At 41.6% G+C, this 18,427-nt stretch overlaps 1 protein-coding gene across 1 annotated transcript in view; it reads left to right on the top strand.

Annotated features, from left to right (window-relative positions):
• Window positions 1–18,427, top strand: part of NUP210 (nucleoporin 210) — a gene marked incomplete at its 5' end in the record, with an annotated part of 51,196 nt that overhangs the window by 20,452 nt on the left and 12,317 nt on the right. Inside the window, 15 exons of the mRNA XM_080625530.1 lie at window positions 330–503; window positions 1,683–1,875; window positions 2,199–2,305; window positions 4,691–4,795; window positions 4,932–5,033; window positions 7,609–7,737; window positions 8,428–8,555; window positions 9,549–9,684; window positions 10,039–10,101; window positions 10,730–10,909; window positions 12,160–12,240; window positions 13,098–13,229; window positions 13,425–13,583; window positions 14,064–14,155; window positions 15,588–15,762. Of these exons, the coding sequence (XP_080481656.1) occupies window positions 330–503; window positions 1,683–1,875; window positions 2,199–2,305; window positions 4,691–4,795; window positions 4,932–5,033; window positions 7,609–7,737; window positions 8,428–8,555; window positions 9,549–9,684; window positions 10,039–10,101; window positions 10,730–10,909; window positions 12,160–12,240; window positions 13,098–13,229; window positions 13,425–13,583; window positions 14,064–14,155; window positions 15,588–15,762 (1,956 nt within the window). The remainder of the gene's footprint in view (window positions 1–329; window positions 504–1,682; window positions 1,876–2,198; window positions 2,306–4,690; window positions 4,796–4,931; window positions 5,034–7,608; window positions 7,738–8,427; window positions 8,556–9,548; window positions 9,685–10,038; window positions 10,102–10,729; window positions 10,910–12,159; window positions 12,241–13,097; window positions 13,230–13,424; window positions 13,584–14,063; window positions 14,156–15,587; window positions 15,763–18,427) is intronic.

The following is an 18,427-nucleotide window of genomic DNA, read 5'->3' as shown; positions in this document are numbered from 1 at the left end:
AATATTGTCTTTGGACTGTTGTATTCTCACTATGAGAAAAACACCTGCCTGTTAGGTTTTTAAGTTGCAAAAGATTTGTTGTTTATTACTATCAAACTTCATTTAATCATGAATACCTAGGAAAAGTTCCCAGGAGTAGTATTTTGGTAATGGTAGGGAACTGTTCTTGAAATATGCACCTCTTTTTACATCTTCCTATGTCCTAATGGTGCTGTAAATTCCCAAGAGTCATAATTTTGCTTGCTCATTCTGGAATCAATGAAACAGAACATGCCTGAACTCAGTAGTCTTTTCTCCTTCCTCACTTGCCTGTTTTCATACTTGTACAGGTTATTGTCTTAAAGGTTGGAAACAACCCCACAATCACCAACCCTTTTCCAGCTGTTGGATCTGCTGCAGTGAAGTTCATCTGTGCTGTCCCTTCCCAACTCACTTTGACTCCTGTTTATGGAAGTCCTCAGCTTGATCTCTCCTGCCCCTTGCTGCAACAAAACAAGCAAGTGGTAAGCCTGAGAAGGAACATGAAAAGAGTGTCTTCTTGTAATTTAAAAAAACAGTGTTTGGACCTTTCCACGTACAATAAGCATCTGATTGCTGAAAGAGTAGCAGTAACTAGTGTTGTGGGCTGTGCTGTCTGCTTTGGCAGAGAGCAGGCTGAATTGGGGCTTCCTACAGTGATCATTCAATCAGGTTTATAAAGGGACCTACCAGAAAATAGGAGCATATGTAAAAGCATTTGGATGGTGCCTTCTTACAAAAGTGGCACTGTGAGGAAACCCTTCTTAATGAAACAGAAATTTATCTCAAGAGAAGTTTCTGTTTCTAAAGAAAGTACTTTTCTCTGTACCACTCCATTCTGAGTGTAACTTTCTACTGAGTACAGACATATTTTATCATATATATATTGTTACATGAGTGTACATTTGTGTGTATGATTAGTAAAGGCACAAACGCTATGTGAAGATACCTGTGTAAGCCTGTGCAGTGAGTGTTGTTCCATGACATCAAATGTATTCAGCTTTGCAAGTCTGAGTCATAATAAATAGATGATGCATACGTGTAAATTGTCAAGCAGCAAGAACTTCCTTCTGTACCCTGATGAGTGCTGTCACATATTGTCTGATGAGTAAACTGTGTGTTCTGTCATGTTAATATTACCAAGCAAATCTAAAAGCCATCCTACTTCCATAAAACTGCAATGTGGTGAATCATTTAAGTAACTTCTGTGTAATGACAAGATGAGGAGGAGATTTTGCATATTGTAAGTCACTTAAGAGCTCACCTGTTTCTCTAGTTCTGTTGTGTGTCAGACTACATCAGTACGTGGCTATTGCTAATGGATTTCACAAGGTGAACGCTGGAATTTTGAGCTATGTCTTCTGACAAATAGTGATGGTTTTCAGTATTTGTTGGAAATCCAAAGGCAGCATAGTTGAACTGAGTGCTTCCTTTTTTGTTTTAAGGTAATTCATTGACTAAATAAATTCCCACTCGAAAAAAAACCCTTGCAGTTGAAGTACAGCTTAATGACTTTGCATTTACGGCTCATTTTAATGACCATTACTCATGTAATGAATGTTATAATAGATCTCATGGAACTTGGCATACATGTTTTTTTTTCCCTTTAATGATTACAAAATCCTCTTGTATCTGTTAAGTTCAAAGTATTCATTCTTTTTCAGGTTCCTGTTTCAAATCACCGCCATCCAGTTTTGGATTTGGCTGCATATGACCAACAGGGCAGTAGATTTGATAACTTCAGCTCTCTCAGTGTTACCTGGGAATCATCAAAACCGTCCTTAGCTAATATTGAGCCTGATATGCCAATGGAGCTGACTCTGAAAGAAGATGGACATGGTCAAAAGAGAATGCATGGTATGAATTAGTTTAAACACAAGCGTTTCTTGATTTGAAGAAGGTTAGGATTAAATCTATTTGGTAATGTCTGAGCTTGATCAAAGAAATTAATGTAATCTGCGGTCATATTTCATCTTGTCCTCAACATGTGTTTAAAGAGTGCACTCTTCAGAGGAAAAAGAAAAAGGGGGGGTCAGGGAGAACGAACCAAGGCCAATCCCTAGAACCTGCCTTCAGAGAGAATGTCTTTGTGTAGAATGATAATGGAAGAGATTAGCAGTGTACATTTCACCTTTTTGTTCTCCATAATCAGATTTCTTTGACGTTTTGTTTGATTCTAGGCTTACAAACTGTTGCAGTTCATCATGAGTCTGGAACAGCCACCATCTCTGCAGCTGCAGCAGAATACCAGAAGTCCCATCTCCAGGCAGCGAAAGTCAAAACACAGGTACCCAGAACAATCTTTGCTATTGACATTTTCCTCTGATGCTTAATGCAGGGTGTCCCTATGGATTTATTTCTTCAGTGCATAGTAATATAAAAATAAGGCAGCTGCATAGCCGATTCTGAAGACAGATCCATGCCACAATGTTTCTGTGGTGTTCCTGCTCTCCTCTGTGCTGTGTACTGCTATCTATATCAAATACGTTCAATTCCTTTTTTTTTTAGCTTTTCATGGTAAACCAAGTGGGCAAGGGGATTACAAAGAATTGTTTCAGTTGGGTTTGTTTCCATTTAGGCTTTTTAACAGAGTGGTGAATCTCTGCTGCTTGTCCTTCACTAAAGCAGACATATGCTTAGTGCAGCTGTAACTGGGGAAAGTGAATGTATTATTTTCACTGCAAAACCGTGTAGAAAGGTTCTGCATGAGCAAAGCAAAAGCTGGCTGATATCCTGATGGACCATGAGTAAAATCTGGGTTCTGACTTAATACTCTTTTTTAACTCGGTCTCATGTTGATCTTACAGAAGGGAGAGATGACTGATCTGTACAGTACCAGCTCTAAGCCTAGGCTCTACTACAAGTCATTAGCCACTCCCCGGAATACTTGAGTTTGTAGGTACTCAGCATAGGGAAGAACAACAACAAGTCGTGATGATGAGAAAGAAGGCAGATGTAAACAGATGGCAATTTTCTGTTTGGGTCACTTTTTTTAATTGAATATAAAGGCCTGTTTCACCCTATGGAACAACCTGACTTGCAAAGTAACTAGCTCTTCACCTATCCTGTTACACTACATTGAAGCTCTGTTTAATTCGGTTAAGCAGGATTTAAGTGGGTTTTGACTATACGTGGTTCTAAATGATGTGCCGTGAAAATAGAGTTGAGACAAAGAGTAAAATATGGAGCTAGAGGTTACAGTATTATTAATTCCAAGCAGGTAACAGATGGGCACTAGTAATGGAAAATATCCCATGCCCTAGATTTTTGTCAGTATGTCTGAGGTTGGTATGGTCAGTATGTCTGGATGGTCAATGTCTTTGGAAGATGATCTGTATTGCCAGTTGGTTCTTGTCTTGTCAGTGAGGTTTCTAGTCTGTTCTTGTTGGGAAGCATGTTGTAGGTGCATTTCCACTGAATAATTTGACTTAGTCAAAATCAGGGACGCAGTTTCTTTGCCACCAAAGATACTTGATTCTGTATCTTTTTTCTCTTGAGAGAGGTTCTGCAGTGAACTAAATCAGATTCTGAGCAACCAGATCTAGTTGAAGATGTTCCTGCGCATTGCAGCGGGGTTGGACTATAGATGAGCTTTGAAGGTCCCTTCCAACCCTGTTCTATGATTCTATGTATCATTTTGTAATTCATTGTGCTCTGCTTTATGAAACTAATTGTCACTGTTCTTTCGTACATTTAGAGGTAATTAGAAAAGTGAATTCTCTAAACTTTGCCTCTGGTTCAGAGAAGTTTATTGTATTTCAGAGTGGGATACATACATGTGAAACGGCACCAGGGTTCTCTTAAGTTCTAGTCTCTGTGTTTAAGTTCAGGAGGAATCTGTTTAAAAGTTGAAGAATAGTTGTAAATACCTCTTCTGCTACAGTTACATAGGCTCATGTGTTGTTTCTTTGAATGTGATCATTTGCTTGTTGCCAAAGCATTGGAACTGGACTGCTATATTCTCCTTTCAAACCTATCCATACTTATTTCCATTTCTGTCTGTAAGAAGTATGAAAATCTAATAGATGGTATATTAAGATGTCTTGGTCATTGTTCCATGTCTATGTGTAGCATCCTATTATGTCATTAGGGAAAGATGACAAGCTTTCTACATCAAGGAAGTAATTCTACTAATTAGGTGAAATGAGTACATAATACTAACTTCCTCTACAAAAACATTTTCCTTTTCTAAGCTAATGTTGTTACAAGTGAATGATTGAACTTGCATCTGGTCCAATGTTTATTTACTTACACTTAAGGAAGAATTTGTTCTGGTGGCCTGCTAGGAAGAATCTGAAGGAGATGAACATGAAGTAGAAGAAAACTTTCTGTCTCTACACTGTATCATTTTTGTATGAGCCCACAGCATGTCTCTGAGTTCATGCCCTGTCTGTTGTGCCAGACTTGTTAAACTGATCCTGCTGCATCTCTTAAGGCACTGGCCTTTGTCTTGGTCAAAGCTGCAGAGTACCACAACGTGTGCTGTGTATAACCTTACCTCTGGCAGCTGAGCCTATTACTAGATCTCGTGGACATTTTATTAGCATAAACTTCTCCAGCTCTGGCTCTCTGCTCATCTGGTTTCTGCACCCCTCCCTGCATGTACGAGAGACTTGCCCTGTTTTCTGACTCTCACACTGTTTGCTGTAATAGCTGGAATTGTTTCTTTCAGAATGAACCTCTTCTACCACTTTCTGCCACTATTGAACTATTGCTAGTTGAAGATGTAAAAGTAAGCCCTTCTGTTGTCTCCATCTACAATCACGCTGACGTACAGGTAAGGAATTATTCTGGTGCTTTCTAAATGCAGGGAGAAAAAGATCAAAATATTGTATGATATGTGTAAGGATGCCGGTTTTAGCAATGTAATGGAAAGCTACAGTCTAATTTTGAATGGTTTTCTGGTTTTGCAGGCAGAACTTTTCATCAAAGAAGGTTCTGGGTATTTTTTCATTAATACTAGTGTTCCAAACATTGTAAGAGTGACTCATGAGGAAACTCGAGGTATTGCTTTGGTGAGTGAAATATTTTGTTACTTGGTATCTTTTTAGCAGTCTGAAAATCATGCTGCAATTTCATCGCTATCGGTCCTTTTAAAGTACATGTGGATGGAGAGGTAATAGCTGAACCTTGGGTGAATTTCTTTGTCATGGTCAAGCTTCAGGCAGGGCATCTTCACACTGACAGTTTCAGGTGTAGAAAATTGCTTCACTGCAGTTGTGATGAGAGTCCAGAGGAGGCCACGGAGATGCTGCGAGGGCTGGAGCAACTCTGCTCTGGAGCCAGGCTGAGAGAGCTGGGCTGGGTCAGCCTGGAGAAGAGAAGGCTCCTTAAGAGGAGACCTTAGAGCAGCTCCCGTGCCTAAAGAGGGTGCAGGGAACCTGGAGAGAGGGGCTTTGGACAAGGGCCTGTAGGGACAGGACAAGGGGAATGGCTTTAACCTGCAAGAGGGGAGACTGAGATGAGCTCTTAGGCAGAAGCTCTTCCCTGTGAGGGTGCTGAGGCGCTGGCCCAGGGTGCCCAGAGAAGCTGTGGCTGCCCCATCCCTGGCAGTGTTCAAGGCCAGGTTGGACACAGGGGCTTGGAGCAAGCTGTTCTAGTGGAAGGTGTCCCTGCCCATGGCAGGGGGTTGGAGCTGGATGAGCTTTAAGGTCCCTTCCAACCCAAACCAGTCTAGGATTGTGTACTTTTTGCAAGATAAAGCCAGTATCAAGCTGTTCTTTACCCATTTTGCAGTATAATGTTCCTGATTTCATAAACACAAAATGAAAAATCATGTGACAGAATTATTCAGAAGCGATTAGTTGGTTTCTAGAATAAGATCAGAATGTTTATTGTAGGACAGTGCTTCTGAAACTTCAGATTCTTCTTGTATTGGCATTTCAGGATATTTTGCTATCACAATATTTCATCCTGATTTTCAGAATAAATATCTGTTGAAAAGTTTATATCTCATCTTCTTGTTAAGCTTTTTTATGCTTTTTTCCACTTGGAGATGCAACTAAACTATGTTGTAGGAAGTCAGCAAGTTCCAAGCTGATGCCATGGCAGTTATCAGTGGAGTCAAGTCGATGCAGGGTGATTTCATAACAAACTATTCTGAGAAACTAAATACAAGCTCTGCAGAGCAGTGATTCTCAGACTTCTTACTGGGGCTGCCAAGAATAAATTCTATACCCCTTACTCTCTTTTTGACACTGCAGCTTTTCTGGATATGGGTGGTATAATGACTAGTGGTAGACAGTGCAATAGACTGTACACTGGGGAGCTACTGGACACTGAATAGGAGATGAGAACAGAAGAGGTGGCTGGGACAGGAGCAGTAGTCCTGCTTCCCCCTTTCTGCTCTCCACTCCTGTAGCTTCTTTCCTCTGGTCTCTCAGCTCAAACTGAGCTCCATCACATCTTCCTCCCTGTGATTATGCTGGCCGCCTCCTCCTGGCCACATCCGTTCTCTGCTTTCCATGCTGTGTGCTAATATATGCCCCCAGCACCTGTATTAGTCACCCACTTTGGGAACTGCTGCTGTTCTGGAAGCTGACGTTTATTAAAACTTTATATTCTTTTCTATTTTGAGGCAAAAATCAGAGTGTGCCTTCAAAGCACAAAATGTCAGCTCTTCCCACTGCTCTTGCTGCGAAGTGCTGCCAAGTAATGCTGTGAATTATACTGCATTCCTTTTAACCAGGGGCCTGCCTGTCCATCACCCCTTGTTTCAGAGTTCACCCTCATAGCTGGGTGAGCTCACAGAATAGGGCACCGAACATCTGCGCTGTCCCTGGCCAAAGGGAAGGGACTTGTGAAGGGAAGCAGAATAGTTGGGATTGTTCCTGAGGTGTGGGGCAAGGGCAGGCAAATAGCAAGAGAACTGCAGAGAGACTGTGAGAAAGCTGTGGCTGCATGGTGCGGAGCAAGGGTGAGGACATGGCTGTGGGGTTGGTGCTGAGTTCTGAGGGCCTGTGTTTGTGAGCAGAGGTCTTCCCGCTGTTTGAGTCTCGTTGTATTCGGAGAAGTGGAACGTATCCATTTTTTGTGTAAAAAATTCTTAAAACAATAACAGTTGTATCAAGGAAATACCCGATTTGTCAATCATCCTCTTACTTGGGAAGTTCTGCCACCAGATTTTGGTGATTCAGATTCAAACGGTAACTGTAAAGTGTGAACCCTGTAGGAAGCAATCCCAGTGCTTTAGAAGCCATAGTCTCTGTCCTGGGTTGTTGTTTTTAATTCCTTACTGGGGACTTTTTTCACTCCACTAAGAAAAGTTTCATTGCTCTGAATGGTTTGTTGTGGTTTTCTGTCCTTCTGGTGGCAGAAGGATAATAACAGGATGACAGGCTGCTGCTAGGTTAAGATTTGTTAGTTCAGTTGCTGCCCAGTGGCTTTTCGCACTAGCTCAGTAGCATGATACTTTCTACATACATTTAGCAGCTTTACTTGTACTCTGGTGGAAAGATTATCTGTGTCTAAGGCTGGGAGACTTCTGCATCCAACTGCGTCTGCCCTGAAAACGATGTACGTCTTCTCCTATGAATGACAGACAAGTGAAAATGAGAAGTGCTGTAATAGAATTTTCTTGTGGCATTGCAGGTGCATCCACTGCTGCCAGGATTGGTGACTGTGATGATTCACGACTTGTGTTTGGCTTTCCCTGCACCAGCCAAAGCTGAAATTTATGTCTCTGATATCCAGGAGCTGTATGTCCGAGTTGTTGACAAGGTAAGCAGCTTTGAAACCAGCCCTATTGCCTGATCCGGACTGCCCTGATTCCTTGTGTTGATTGTGAAGGTAAAGAGGAGACGTGTACAGGATGACACAATGTAGTGGATGGGGCCACTGCTGCACCAGTGTGACCTCAGAGAAATAGATTAAACTCCCCATGTTTCTGTGTCCCCCTCCCAGATTTCTCCTTTTAGCTGTAGGTCTGTCAGTATATGGTGTCTTTTCATGTTTGGTGTGGCAGCAATCTCAGTTCTGCATTTACACAGCAGTGTTAATTCATAATTTATCTGAACATGCTGATCTACATCTCCTGTTGTTTAAAGTCCATGAGAGAATCCTCTTAGGAGTAGGCTTTACCCCAAGGTCATTCTCCATATGTCATGGCTTAAAAATTACCAAGCCCACCTCACTTGCTGGCCAGCTTGGGCAAGTCTCACACAGATCAAGTGTTGATGTTTGTGGATGTTTTAATGATGCTCTTGCCAGCTGAAAGCCCTGAATTAATTTTTTTCCTTTGAGGGTAACCACAGCTGGCAGTGATCACCCTTTAAAATGAGTGCTAACCTGACCTTGGGGCTTGATCTCTAATACCCTGCTAACAGTGTAATACAAAATAAAATGAAAATGTTGATGCTGATAAATCAGAACAGTTTAAATGAAAACTGACTGGATGTGGCTGTGTTTCAGGTGGAGATTGGGAAAACAGTTAAAGCTTTTGTCAGAGTTCTAGATGACTCTAAGAAACCTTTCCTGGCAAAATACTTTGCTGTGATGGACCTAAAGCTGAGGGCAGCATCTCAGATTGTTTCACTCGTGTAAGTTAATGGATTTTTTTATTAATCTGCAAATATACTGATAGGCAGAATAAGCAATGAAAGAATAAAGGGTTTTGCCCCAGAGGCATGGGAGTAATCAGTGACTGAGTTCCTGTGTGTGTTATTTTTGTAAAGTTTTAATTACCTTTTAAATGGTGAAAGATGGTTGTTTGTCAGGAACATTGCCTAAGCTAATGGTCTAAATCTTGTAGACAGCTGAATGAGACTGTACTCATGCTGTAATATTTCATGGAGCCTTATGCATCTTGGAAGCAGTGACTTGGCAAATAATGTCAGGTGAAGAACTCTGTAAAGATATATCTGATGTTATCAGACTCATTCTGCCTGTTACTTAACCCCTTAGGAACAGGCAGGCTACACCATCCTGTTACCTCGAGCCTCCTTATCTTCCAAGCTCTAAACACAATGATTAAAATGAAAAAAACTTTCTGAACTGTGGATTTTAGTGTTGAGGGAATTGGTAAAACTCATTCTGCATTCTGTGGGGAAGTGTGTGTGTGTGTGTGTGTGTTTGCAACCACCAAGCAGTACAGCTTTGCTGCATCTACCTCACTCCATTAAATAATGTCAAGGTATGTAATCATGGCTTGTGGCACTGTTGTCCATGCTGCTCAGATTGTTAATGGCAGAGTTTTGGTCTGTAGTGATGCTCTGGTTTCATTTTTGTTTCAGGTATTTCATTTTAAAATAAAACAAAGGCTACAAAGAGCCATTTTCTGATACTACATGTAGAAATATAGGCCAGGTTGGATGGGGCTTGGAGCAACCTGCTCTAGTGGAAGGTGTCCCTGCCCATGGCAGGGGGTTGGAGCTGGATGAGCTTTAAGGTCCTTTCCAACCCAAACCAGTCTGGGACTCTGTGATCCTATGGAATGTGAAATTTTGCTTAAGACAATCACTTAGTGATAAACTGCTATGCACTAAGTCCTTTGCGTTTGTTATTCATGTAATTTATTGTGTTTCTTGCTGCAGCCCACTCAGCGAAACTCTTGATGACCACACTGCTGCTTTTCTTGTCCATGGGATGGCCATTGGTCAGACTAGTCTTACGGCAACTGTTGCTGACAAGAGAAGACAAAGCATCAATTCTGCTCCACAGCAGATCGAAGTAAGTAATTTCAGATAAAATATATACATAAGGAAAATCTGTGTTATGATGGAATAAGAACAGTAAATCATTGTTAGTTTATAGAATAGGAACAGTGAATCATTGTTAGTTTATGGAATAGTTATTAATTTGCCAGAAAAAAATAGATCATTCTGTCCACAAGTTACCCAGCTGCCGGTCTGCTTCACATTTAGTAGCTTTTGTAACTGCACATGATGAGTTAAGTTTCTGCATGCTCAATCTACTGTAATTAAGCAAATGAAGACCCAGTTTGGCACTTGTATATGGTGGTTTGTGACATAATTCACCTGACTGATACAGTATGCACACAAGTGTCCTTAATTCTGTTTGTAGGTCTTTCCCCCTTTTAGGCTGCTGCCAAGGAAGGTGACCCTGATCACTGGGGCCATGATTCAGGTAAGGCATCTTTCCTATTTTCTTTCTGTTGTGATTTCTATTTTAAAATCAATGTATATAACTTATTTTTCAGTAGATACTCAGTTGGCAATTCAGCTATGTTCATGCCCAGTCCTCCTCCTAACAAGAATAGCTTCATTCTTGAGCACCTTCCATTTTACTGTAGTGCTGGATCAAAAGGTTTATGTTTATTTTGTCAAGGGAGTGCCAGCTTTTCCACTGTTAAATACCAGCACAGGGTTAATGAATCTGTCTCATGCATGAAATTAAACACAGTGGGTTAGTTCTGCAAAGTGAAACATGGAGCAGAGCTGTACCATGTGTGGTGAAGAGAAAGGTGAATTATTCTGAAACTTTCTGGACTGGATGTAGCATCAGGGTATTGCATTCTGTGGAGCACAGAATCCACTTTTGTGCTTAGCTCATGCATTTCCCTGCCTGACATCATGCAGGGACCAGTGTGCAGAAGACATAAGCCCCGAGACAGATACCCTGGGAAAATGCAGACAGCCTTTGCTTGCTGAAGACATCATGGTGCTGTGCTGGGAAGGGGCATACTCTTGTAACATTAACCAGAAGAAATGTCTGAGGGGTTAATTTTAGTTGTTCTGTGTGCTGTTCATTATAGATCACTTCAGAAGGAGGCCCTCAACCTCAGTCCAACATCATTTTCTCCATCAGCAATGATAAGATTGCATCAGTGAACAGCACAGGATTCGTCAAAGGAGTGGCAGTTGGGAATGGGACAGTGACAGGAGTGGTGCAAGCTGTTGATGCAGAGACAGGAAAGCTTGTTGTGGTATCTCAGGTAATGTTTTCTGATATGATTTGGGGCTAAAAGAGGCTCTCTAATTCATGGGTTTGGCTCAAAAGGTGTGAGTAGTTCCTGGCTAGTAATGCTACCTTGTGTACTTCCCTGTTTTCCTTAAGGAGATGAAAGATTGGTGTTTCTTGCTCCCTGGCCTGTGAACTTCAGCATGTGCTGACACTGGTGATGCAGATACAGCTAAATCTTGCTGTACCTTAAAATAAAGTTCTGCTGATCACCTAGGAGCCTTTGAGTGGTCTGATACCTGTAGAATTGATCAGTCAATCTAGAAATGCCCATGTAAAGAAGCCTTTCTAAAACAGCAGAAGATTGTCCTTGCCTGCATCACATTATGGTTTAGCAGCATCTTATGCCAGCAGAAGTCAGAAGGTAACTGTTGCCTAAGAAACACATTGTCTCTTAAGCTATAGGCAGGCTATATAGATAGCTATGGTCCCGTGCTGCTGTCTGAATCCATCCATGAAGCTGAAGCAATGAGTACCTGATACTCTGTCAGAATCTGTGTCCATGTAATTTCTTGCAAGCTGAGCATGAGGGGGCTGCTGAGCAGGCCTGGACAGGAGGGAGCACATGGCCCTGAGACTTGGGGCATGAGAGTCATGAGACTCAGGACAACAGAACTTGGTTCTTCCAGCTCTTCATCTGAGGTCAAGGCAGGACAGCTGCTGCACACCGTGGAGCTTCACTGCTTGAAAGCTGTCACCACAGGCCAAAAGGAGACAAAGTGATTTAAAAAATATATATAGAGTTGTGCCTTGTAATGTGGGGCAGCAGCCTGCCCTGATGCAGAGGCAGGAAGCAGAATGAACTTGAAAGCTGAATCTACTGCCCAATGAGATCCATGTCTGACCTTTTCTTCCCCAGTGTACAGGGTAGGAATAAATCTATCAGGAATGTCAGGATTTGTGAGGAGGAGACATCGGAGTATTGCACATACCATCCTTTATTCTTCAGTGTCCTATTCGCTGCTTACAATTCACTTTTCCTTCTTATTCTCTCAATGTATTCCTTTACCTTCAGGGTTTATTACTCATTTTTCAATGCTTATCAAAAGTTAATGCTTTTGTAGCTTTTTGCATTCCTGTCCATCTGTAGTGCCCATGATAAGTTACACACAACTGACATGGCAATAGTGATGGTATAATGTCAAAACAGTGGATAGATCCTGAAAGTGAAATGTAGTTCACAATTGATGAGTACTTACAGTGTCTTCCCTTCCTCCCTTTTAGGACAAAGTGGAAGTTGAAGTAGTACAGCTCACAGGTGTTAGAATTCATGCACCAATAACACGAATGAAAACTGCAACACAGGTTAGTCCATGTGAGAGTAGCTTGTATTGCCTTGAAATCTTGATCTGCAAGCTGTGCCCATTCCCACCAGATCATCTGATAGTAGCACTCCAGCTCTGAGGGGTACTCCTGCTGCTGCAGGAGTGAATGTGCTGTCAGTGGAGAAGCTCCAGAGCTGAACGTACTAGAACAGAAATCAGGATAAGTTTACCAAAGTGATTTTCAGGTATTCAGGCCTGCTGAAGCAGCATCATTTAACCTGGAGAAGGGTTCTCTCCTCTTCATTCTGTTTGCAGTGGAGACTTTCTTCATTTGTATGCTAAAGATCTACTATATGTCTGCTATATCCAGAGCAACAGATATTGTTCAAATTATCTTCTGTTTTATAAGAGCCCTGTTCCTCATTCCAAAATGGCTATTGGTTCTAACCCATTGGTCCCAGGTCAGTGGATTGTAAGATCCCTGGTTTGTGTTTCTGTGTTACGGTGTGGGAAGGGGAAGTTGATGTCCGGAGCAGGGTTAATCAGGGAGATCATCTGGACAAAGATTTAGAAAACTAAAGAGTTTGACTTAACTAAGATGAAGTGATTTGATGCTATAGATGAGACAAATTAATTACTGAGCTTGTCTTTCCTGATGGAAAACTGGTGCTTGTTTTATGTAGAGCATGTAGCAAGTGAGAATGCATCAAGGTTGGTGGTTGAATCTTCTGCATGATTCATGATTCTTGTAACATACAGCAGCCAACATACAGCTGTTTGCTTTGTAAGAAATACCATCTCATGAGCTGTGGATTTTAAGTTGAATTATGTTTGCTGTGTGCAGGTTTTGGTTAACTTCCTAAAATTAACCAAGAATGTTGGTTCCTGTATTTCTAGATGCCAGTTTATGTAATGGGCACCACCAGTAGTCAGACTCCTTTTTCATTTGGCAATGCAGTGCCAGGATTAACATTCCACTGGTCTGTCACCAAGAGGGATATTCTGGATATCAAGACAAGACACAGTGAGGTAAATCATGTGTGTGTTTGTATGTGTGCGTATGTGTATCCTGGGAAAACAAAACTGCCCTGTGATGGGAGTTGAGAAAATACTGTTGGTTCCAGTTACTCAAAGAGTGATTGTTAGCGTTGGGTCTGGTCTTTCCTCTGCATCAGTGTCAGCTCTTTCCATGAGTAAAACTTTAATCCCTTTCTCCTCTTCAAGGCTTCTTTTCAGCTTCCTGCAAAATACAACTTTGCAATGGATGTTTATGGCAGAGTAAAGGGAAAAACAGGCCTGAAAGTTGTTGTTAAGGTCCTTGATCCTGCAGCGAATCAGTTTTACAACATGGCAAGAGAACTGTCTGATGAAATCCAAATTCAGGTATGATGTTCCTCACGGTTAATGGTTTAATTATTTCAGAGTTGAATTCGAGTCTGTATTTAAAGTCAAGAATTTGAAATGCAAAGGAGTAGCTCCAGCTTAGGTTTATCTTTGAGCCCTTACTCTTGTTCGGATCACGTTCTGCTGTTTGGAAACCTCCAAGTTCCGCAAGCTGGTGAGGTTTGCACTCAACAGTCACACATGGGTGTGATGCCGGACAAACTGGGGAGTGAGTTTTTGTTGCAGACCACCTGAAATTGAGGTGTCTCGTGGACAAGCAGCCTTAGAGCTGTGAAATAACAGTGCTGGTGTTTCTCAAATACCGATGTTTAGTTTTCTTTTTTACCATGTATTTTATACAAAGTAAAGAACAAAAGTATGTTACAGTTCTGTGAGGGGTGGTTTGCTTTGAGGTGAAATAAATGGAAATAAATTACCTGCTGCACACAACAGTAGGTGAAAATGGCTTTTATTTTCCAGGTGTTTGAAAAGCTTCATCTAATCACTCCAGAAGTAGAAACAGAGCAGATCTTAATGTCACCAAATTCCTGTATTAAACTTCAGACAAACAGGTTAGTGATCAGTTTTCACACTCTGGTTTGTGATAACAGTTTATCAAAACTGTAAAGCAATTCTGTTTGAAGTAAGCTTTTAAAAAGCATATCAGGGTACATCTGGATTATACACAACTTCTCTGGTGATTAATAGTATCTTATCTGTACTCAGACTTTGTCAAGTCTTGCGTTAGTTAGAGTGTAGCTAGGAATTAATTCAGTATTTGAACTTCTAGTCCCATACTTCAAAAGATGCTGAGTTAGTTGAAGCAGTGGCCCATTTCCACTGGAGTTTTTTGAGCGCGATCAAGGCTTTATGGAATATACTTCTGTAGCTCTTGCACAGAGGCTATGACTAGATTTTGAGATTAAAATGTCCTTTTCAAGTGAGAAGTCATTTTTACATAGTCTGTTTTCAAGACTGACATTTCAGACTCATTTTGGGCTTGACAGTTGGTTTTACTAGCAGGAGAATGTGCAGATATCGACAACAGGACATAGGCTGAAGGCCTGGAATTGGATGCATCCACTTTTTTAAGGGGAGGGAACTTTTAGTTTCACTGGAGCTCTGGTGACCATGGTCATTCAGCATCCTTTTAGAACCAGTTCTATAGGAGCCTTGTCATTTGTAGCCACCTAATGTTGATTTCCTACCTCTTCTGAGCAGTTTTTCTGAGAGTCAGTCATTAAGTTGCCAAAGAGCAGTTTGTACATGTCTGTGTCCCATTATCTTCACTATCCGATGTTGGAGCCCTTATGTCTGAACTCAACCACTAAACCTAATTACACTATTGCCGAGAAAAGGGCAACTAAAATCCAGTTTTAATGCTTTTTTCCTAGGATCAAGTAGAGTATTTCTGCCTCAGTGGAGGAGCCTGAAAGCAGGAGAAAAACTCATTTGTAGATCTTTTAGAAGTGACACTCAGAAGTAGCTGATGTCTGGGAGTGCCCCTAATCACAGTTTATGTGTTTGTTTAATATGCAAATGCCATGGCGAGAGTTACTCCGGAAATTAACCTTGTCTACAAAAGCATTTCCAGGAAACTAATTGGATCCACTTCATCAAGCCCCTGACTCTGTCTCTAATACCAACATTGGCCCTGGCAGACTCATCTCCCTCTAATAGTGTTTAGAGTGGATAGCACAGAAGCTGCATTTTGTGGCTTTACCCATTATGAGCTGGAATCAGGTTTACATCAGTGAATGATGACATTGCAGGGCAGTGAATGGGAACTAGACTGCAATACATGCCTAGGCCAGACAAGACTGCTTCCAAGTGAGCTTGAATCTGGACTTCAGCTTTTCTTTCCTAGACTCCAGAACACAGGCTGCTCAGCTTTTATTGCGGACATGTGGAAAAACCCACACATCAAATAGTCATCTTTTAAATTTGCTCAGTAGATTGGTGTAAATTGGGTTTACTCATTTAGCTGTTTTGTTTGTTTTTAAGGGACCGAGTGGCTTCACTGAGTTACCGTGTCCTGGATGGACCAGAAAAAGTTCCTGTTGTAAAAATCGATGAGACAGGTTTCCTTAACTCTGGGTCTTTGATAGGCTCCTCAACAATTGAAGTGATTTCACAGGAATCATTTGGGATCAACCAGACCATTGTAGCTACTGTTAAGGTAGTATTGTCTCTCTTGCTTTGCCGTTCTCCATTAGAAGCATCTCTTTGCTACTACAGCAGGGATGGTTAGCAGCCTCTGCTGTTAACCATCTGCTGTAATTGCAGAAGTTCAAATAAAAAGAGATGTTCATGCAATGAACATGTATTTCAGTGTGTGAAAAAGGTAAATATCATCTGGAGTAATGAATATAAATGCAGCATCTCTTGGGAGGTACCTAAATGAGCCCTAGATTTTCAAGATATCAGAGAGGTAACTGTACAGTGCCCAAAATGTCATTTTCTCTGCTGTTTCCCAGCAGTTCAGCTTTTACATACAAGATGAATCTCAGCATCTTATCAGATGTAGCTGTTGTTGCCTGTGTTTGGTGAGCTGGCAAGAAGCACGTCTGAGGCTGCCCTGTGTGCCTGAGCCACACTGAAATGGGGATGCTTCAGGGAAGGATGAAGCTGTAGCAAAACTCAGCAGTTTTCAGGCTAATGAAACCTATTCCTCAAAACTTTATCTGATGATTGAGCACTGTTGTGTTGAAGTCAGATGTATCTTACTGCTTGGGCATGTAAGGCACAAGGGAACATGAGTCCTTTGTTTCTGTTCAGAAGTCCTTGTGCCAAGAGCTGTCTCCATCTGGCAACATGAACCTTGAGATACTCACTGCTCCACCTTCTCTTACCCCTTTTTACTCTGTCAGCATCTTTCCTATGGCCCAAGTAAAGGAGACAGACATAAAATTGAGTAGTGACTTTAAATCAATTTTAAGTTTAGCAGTTTTAATCACTGTGAAGTGGCTTGGTTTTTTTGCCGTAACGTTTACCTTTGTCTGTAGGACAGTGTGTGTGTCTGTCCTCCTGGGTGGAGACTGGAAAATAGGTGATGCTTTACTTTCAGTAATGCCACTCCTGCTGCGAGGTGGTGGCAGTGAATTTCTACAGCTCCGCTCCAGATGACCTTGTTTCTCCCTTTCACTGCTGGATCCATTGAGTGAAAGATATCTGATGAGTTTGGGGTTGGGTCAGATGACATTTTATCAGCACATAGTGGTACTGGAGTGAAATTCGCCCTTTGTGCATCCTTTCCATGCACAGGGTATTGCAGAACTGTGCTGTCAGTGCACTGTGATATTAAACTTGTGAGCTCTTTGTAGTAGGAATTATCTTAGTTCCGCATCTTGTGCACCTGCTTTGTTTTCCTGTACTCATTAGGACTATAATACTTCTATGGAAACTCTTATTTCTAACCTCAAGTAGTATTGAGAGGTAACAGTGCTGCTGCCTTCATTTTACAGATGAATAACTGAGAGTTTGAGTGGTTCTGCTGAAGGTCATGTAGAAAAACTTAGAGCAGGGGCTGAGCTTAGATCTGTTGGGTCATTTGAAGGCAGAGCCCTCTCCTTCACACCATCCTTCCTTTCCTAAGTTCTTGTTTCGTCTGTTTACAACCGTACACAATTAAGAACCAAAGTGCTGCAGCAGCATCACTTAACACTGAGACCTTCAGCTTTGCTCAAAACCAGACTGTCTTACATAAGCCGAGAAGGAGGGTAAAAGGAAGGAGTGACAGTGTGCTTAGTGTGGCAGCAAGCTAAGCACTCACCTGCACGAGCTGTACCCAACTCAGGGGTTTTAAATGGAAAGACATTAAAACCTGAGATGCTCTAACAGTAACTAACTGGTTTCATCAATATGAAATTTGGCTGTTGTCCTGTGCAGGACAGTTCCTGAGATGTTAAATAAAGCAAGCTTGAAAATCTGTCAGGGAAACGGGGTTTTTGTTGGCTTATAACCTCAGCTGCTGGTGCAGATGCTGCTGTGCACTGATGCTCTAACTGATCCAGTCAGCCTGTGGAGTAGACAATTGGATACACTGATACTGTAGTCCCTTCATTTATTTATTTATTTTAGATTCACCAAAGATGCTATTTGCTTGAGGCCAAATTGGTCCTTCCCTTTTTAAATTTTGACATGTATGTTTTCAGATTGCAGAGTTTTACATTTTAGCTGAGTCTCTTAGGTCAGAAACGAGAGATTTAAAGGGATTTTCCTGCAAGATAAGCTTAAGGGCTGCTTTTAAAATAGTTTTCTGTATACATTTGAGGGGTTTTGCTTTATATATCCTTCCATTATTTATTTTCCAGCAGCTGTAACAGAAAGTACAGATACAGTTGGTTTTGTTGGATGATTTTGGTGTTTAACCTAGATAAGTTAATAGAGAATAGTAGTAATATGTTGTTCAAAAAGCAAAACCAAAAAATGGTTGTGAAATCTTTGTCTTCAGACAAACTTCCCTCACTGGAGTGTTACTGCAGAAACATGGGGTGTGCACATCTGGATAATCTAGCAGGCTTTTCCAAAGGATCTGGAGCAGTTCCTAACTTCTGTCTTGGTTAAGGAGAGGCACTGAGGCAACCAGATGCACCCTGCTGACCACTTGGGGTTTGTCAGATCATAGAATCATGAATTAGACTGATTTGTGTTGGAAGGAACCTTAAAGTTCATCCAGTTCCAGCCCCCTGCCATAGGCAGGGACACCTTCCACTAGAGCAGGTTGCTCCAAGCCCCATCCAACCTGGCCTTGTTGCTGCCAGGCCTGACTGCTTTTGTTTGTCACACTTCACCTCTATCCACCAGTACTGGGGGCTCATGGCCTGGCCACAGCAGGAGCTGGG

Source organism: Psittacula echo (assembly GCF_963264785.1).
Source record: "Psittacula echo genome assembly, chromosome: 9".
Lineage (NCBI taxonomy): Eukaryota > Metazoa > Chordata > Aves > Psittaciformes > Psittacidae > Psittacula > Psittacula echo.
The sequence above is the reverse complement of the archived record's forward strand: the minus strand, read 5'-3'. Positions and strand labels throughout refer to the sequence as shown.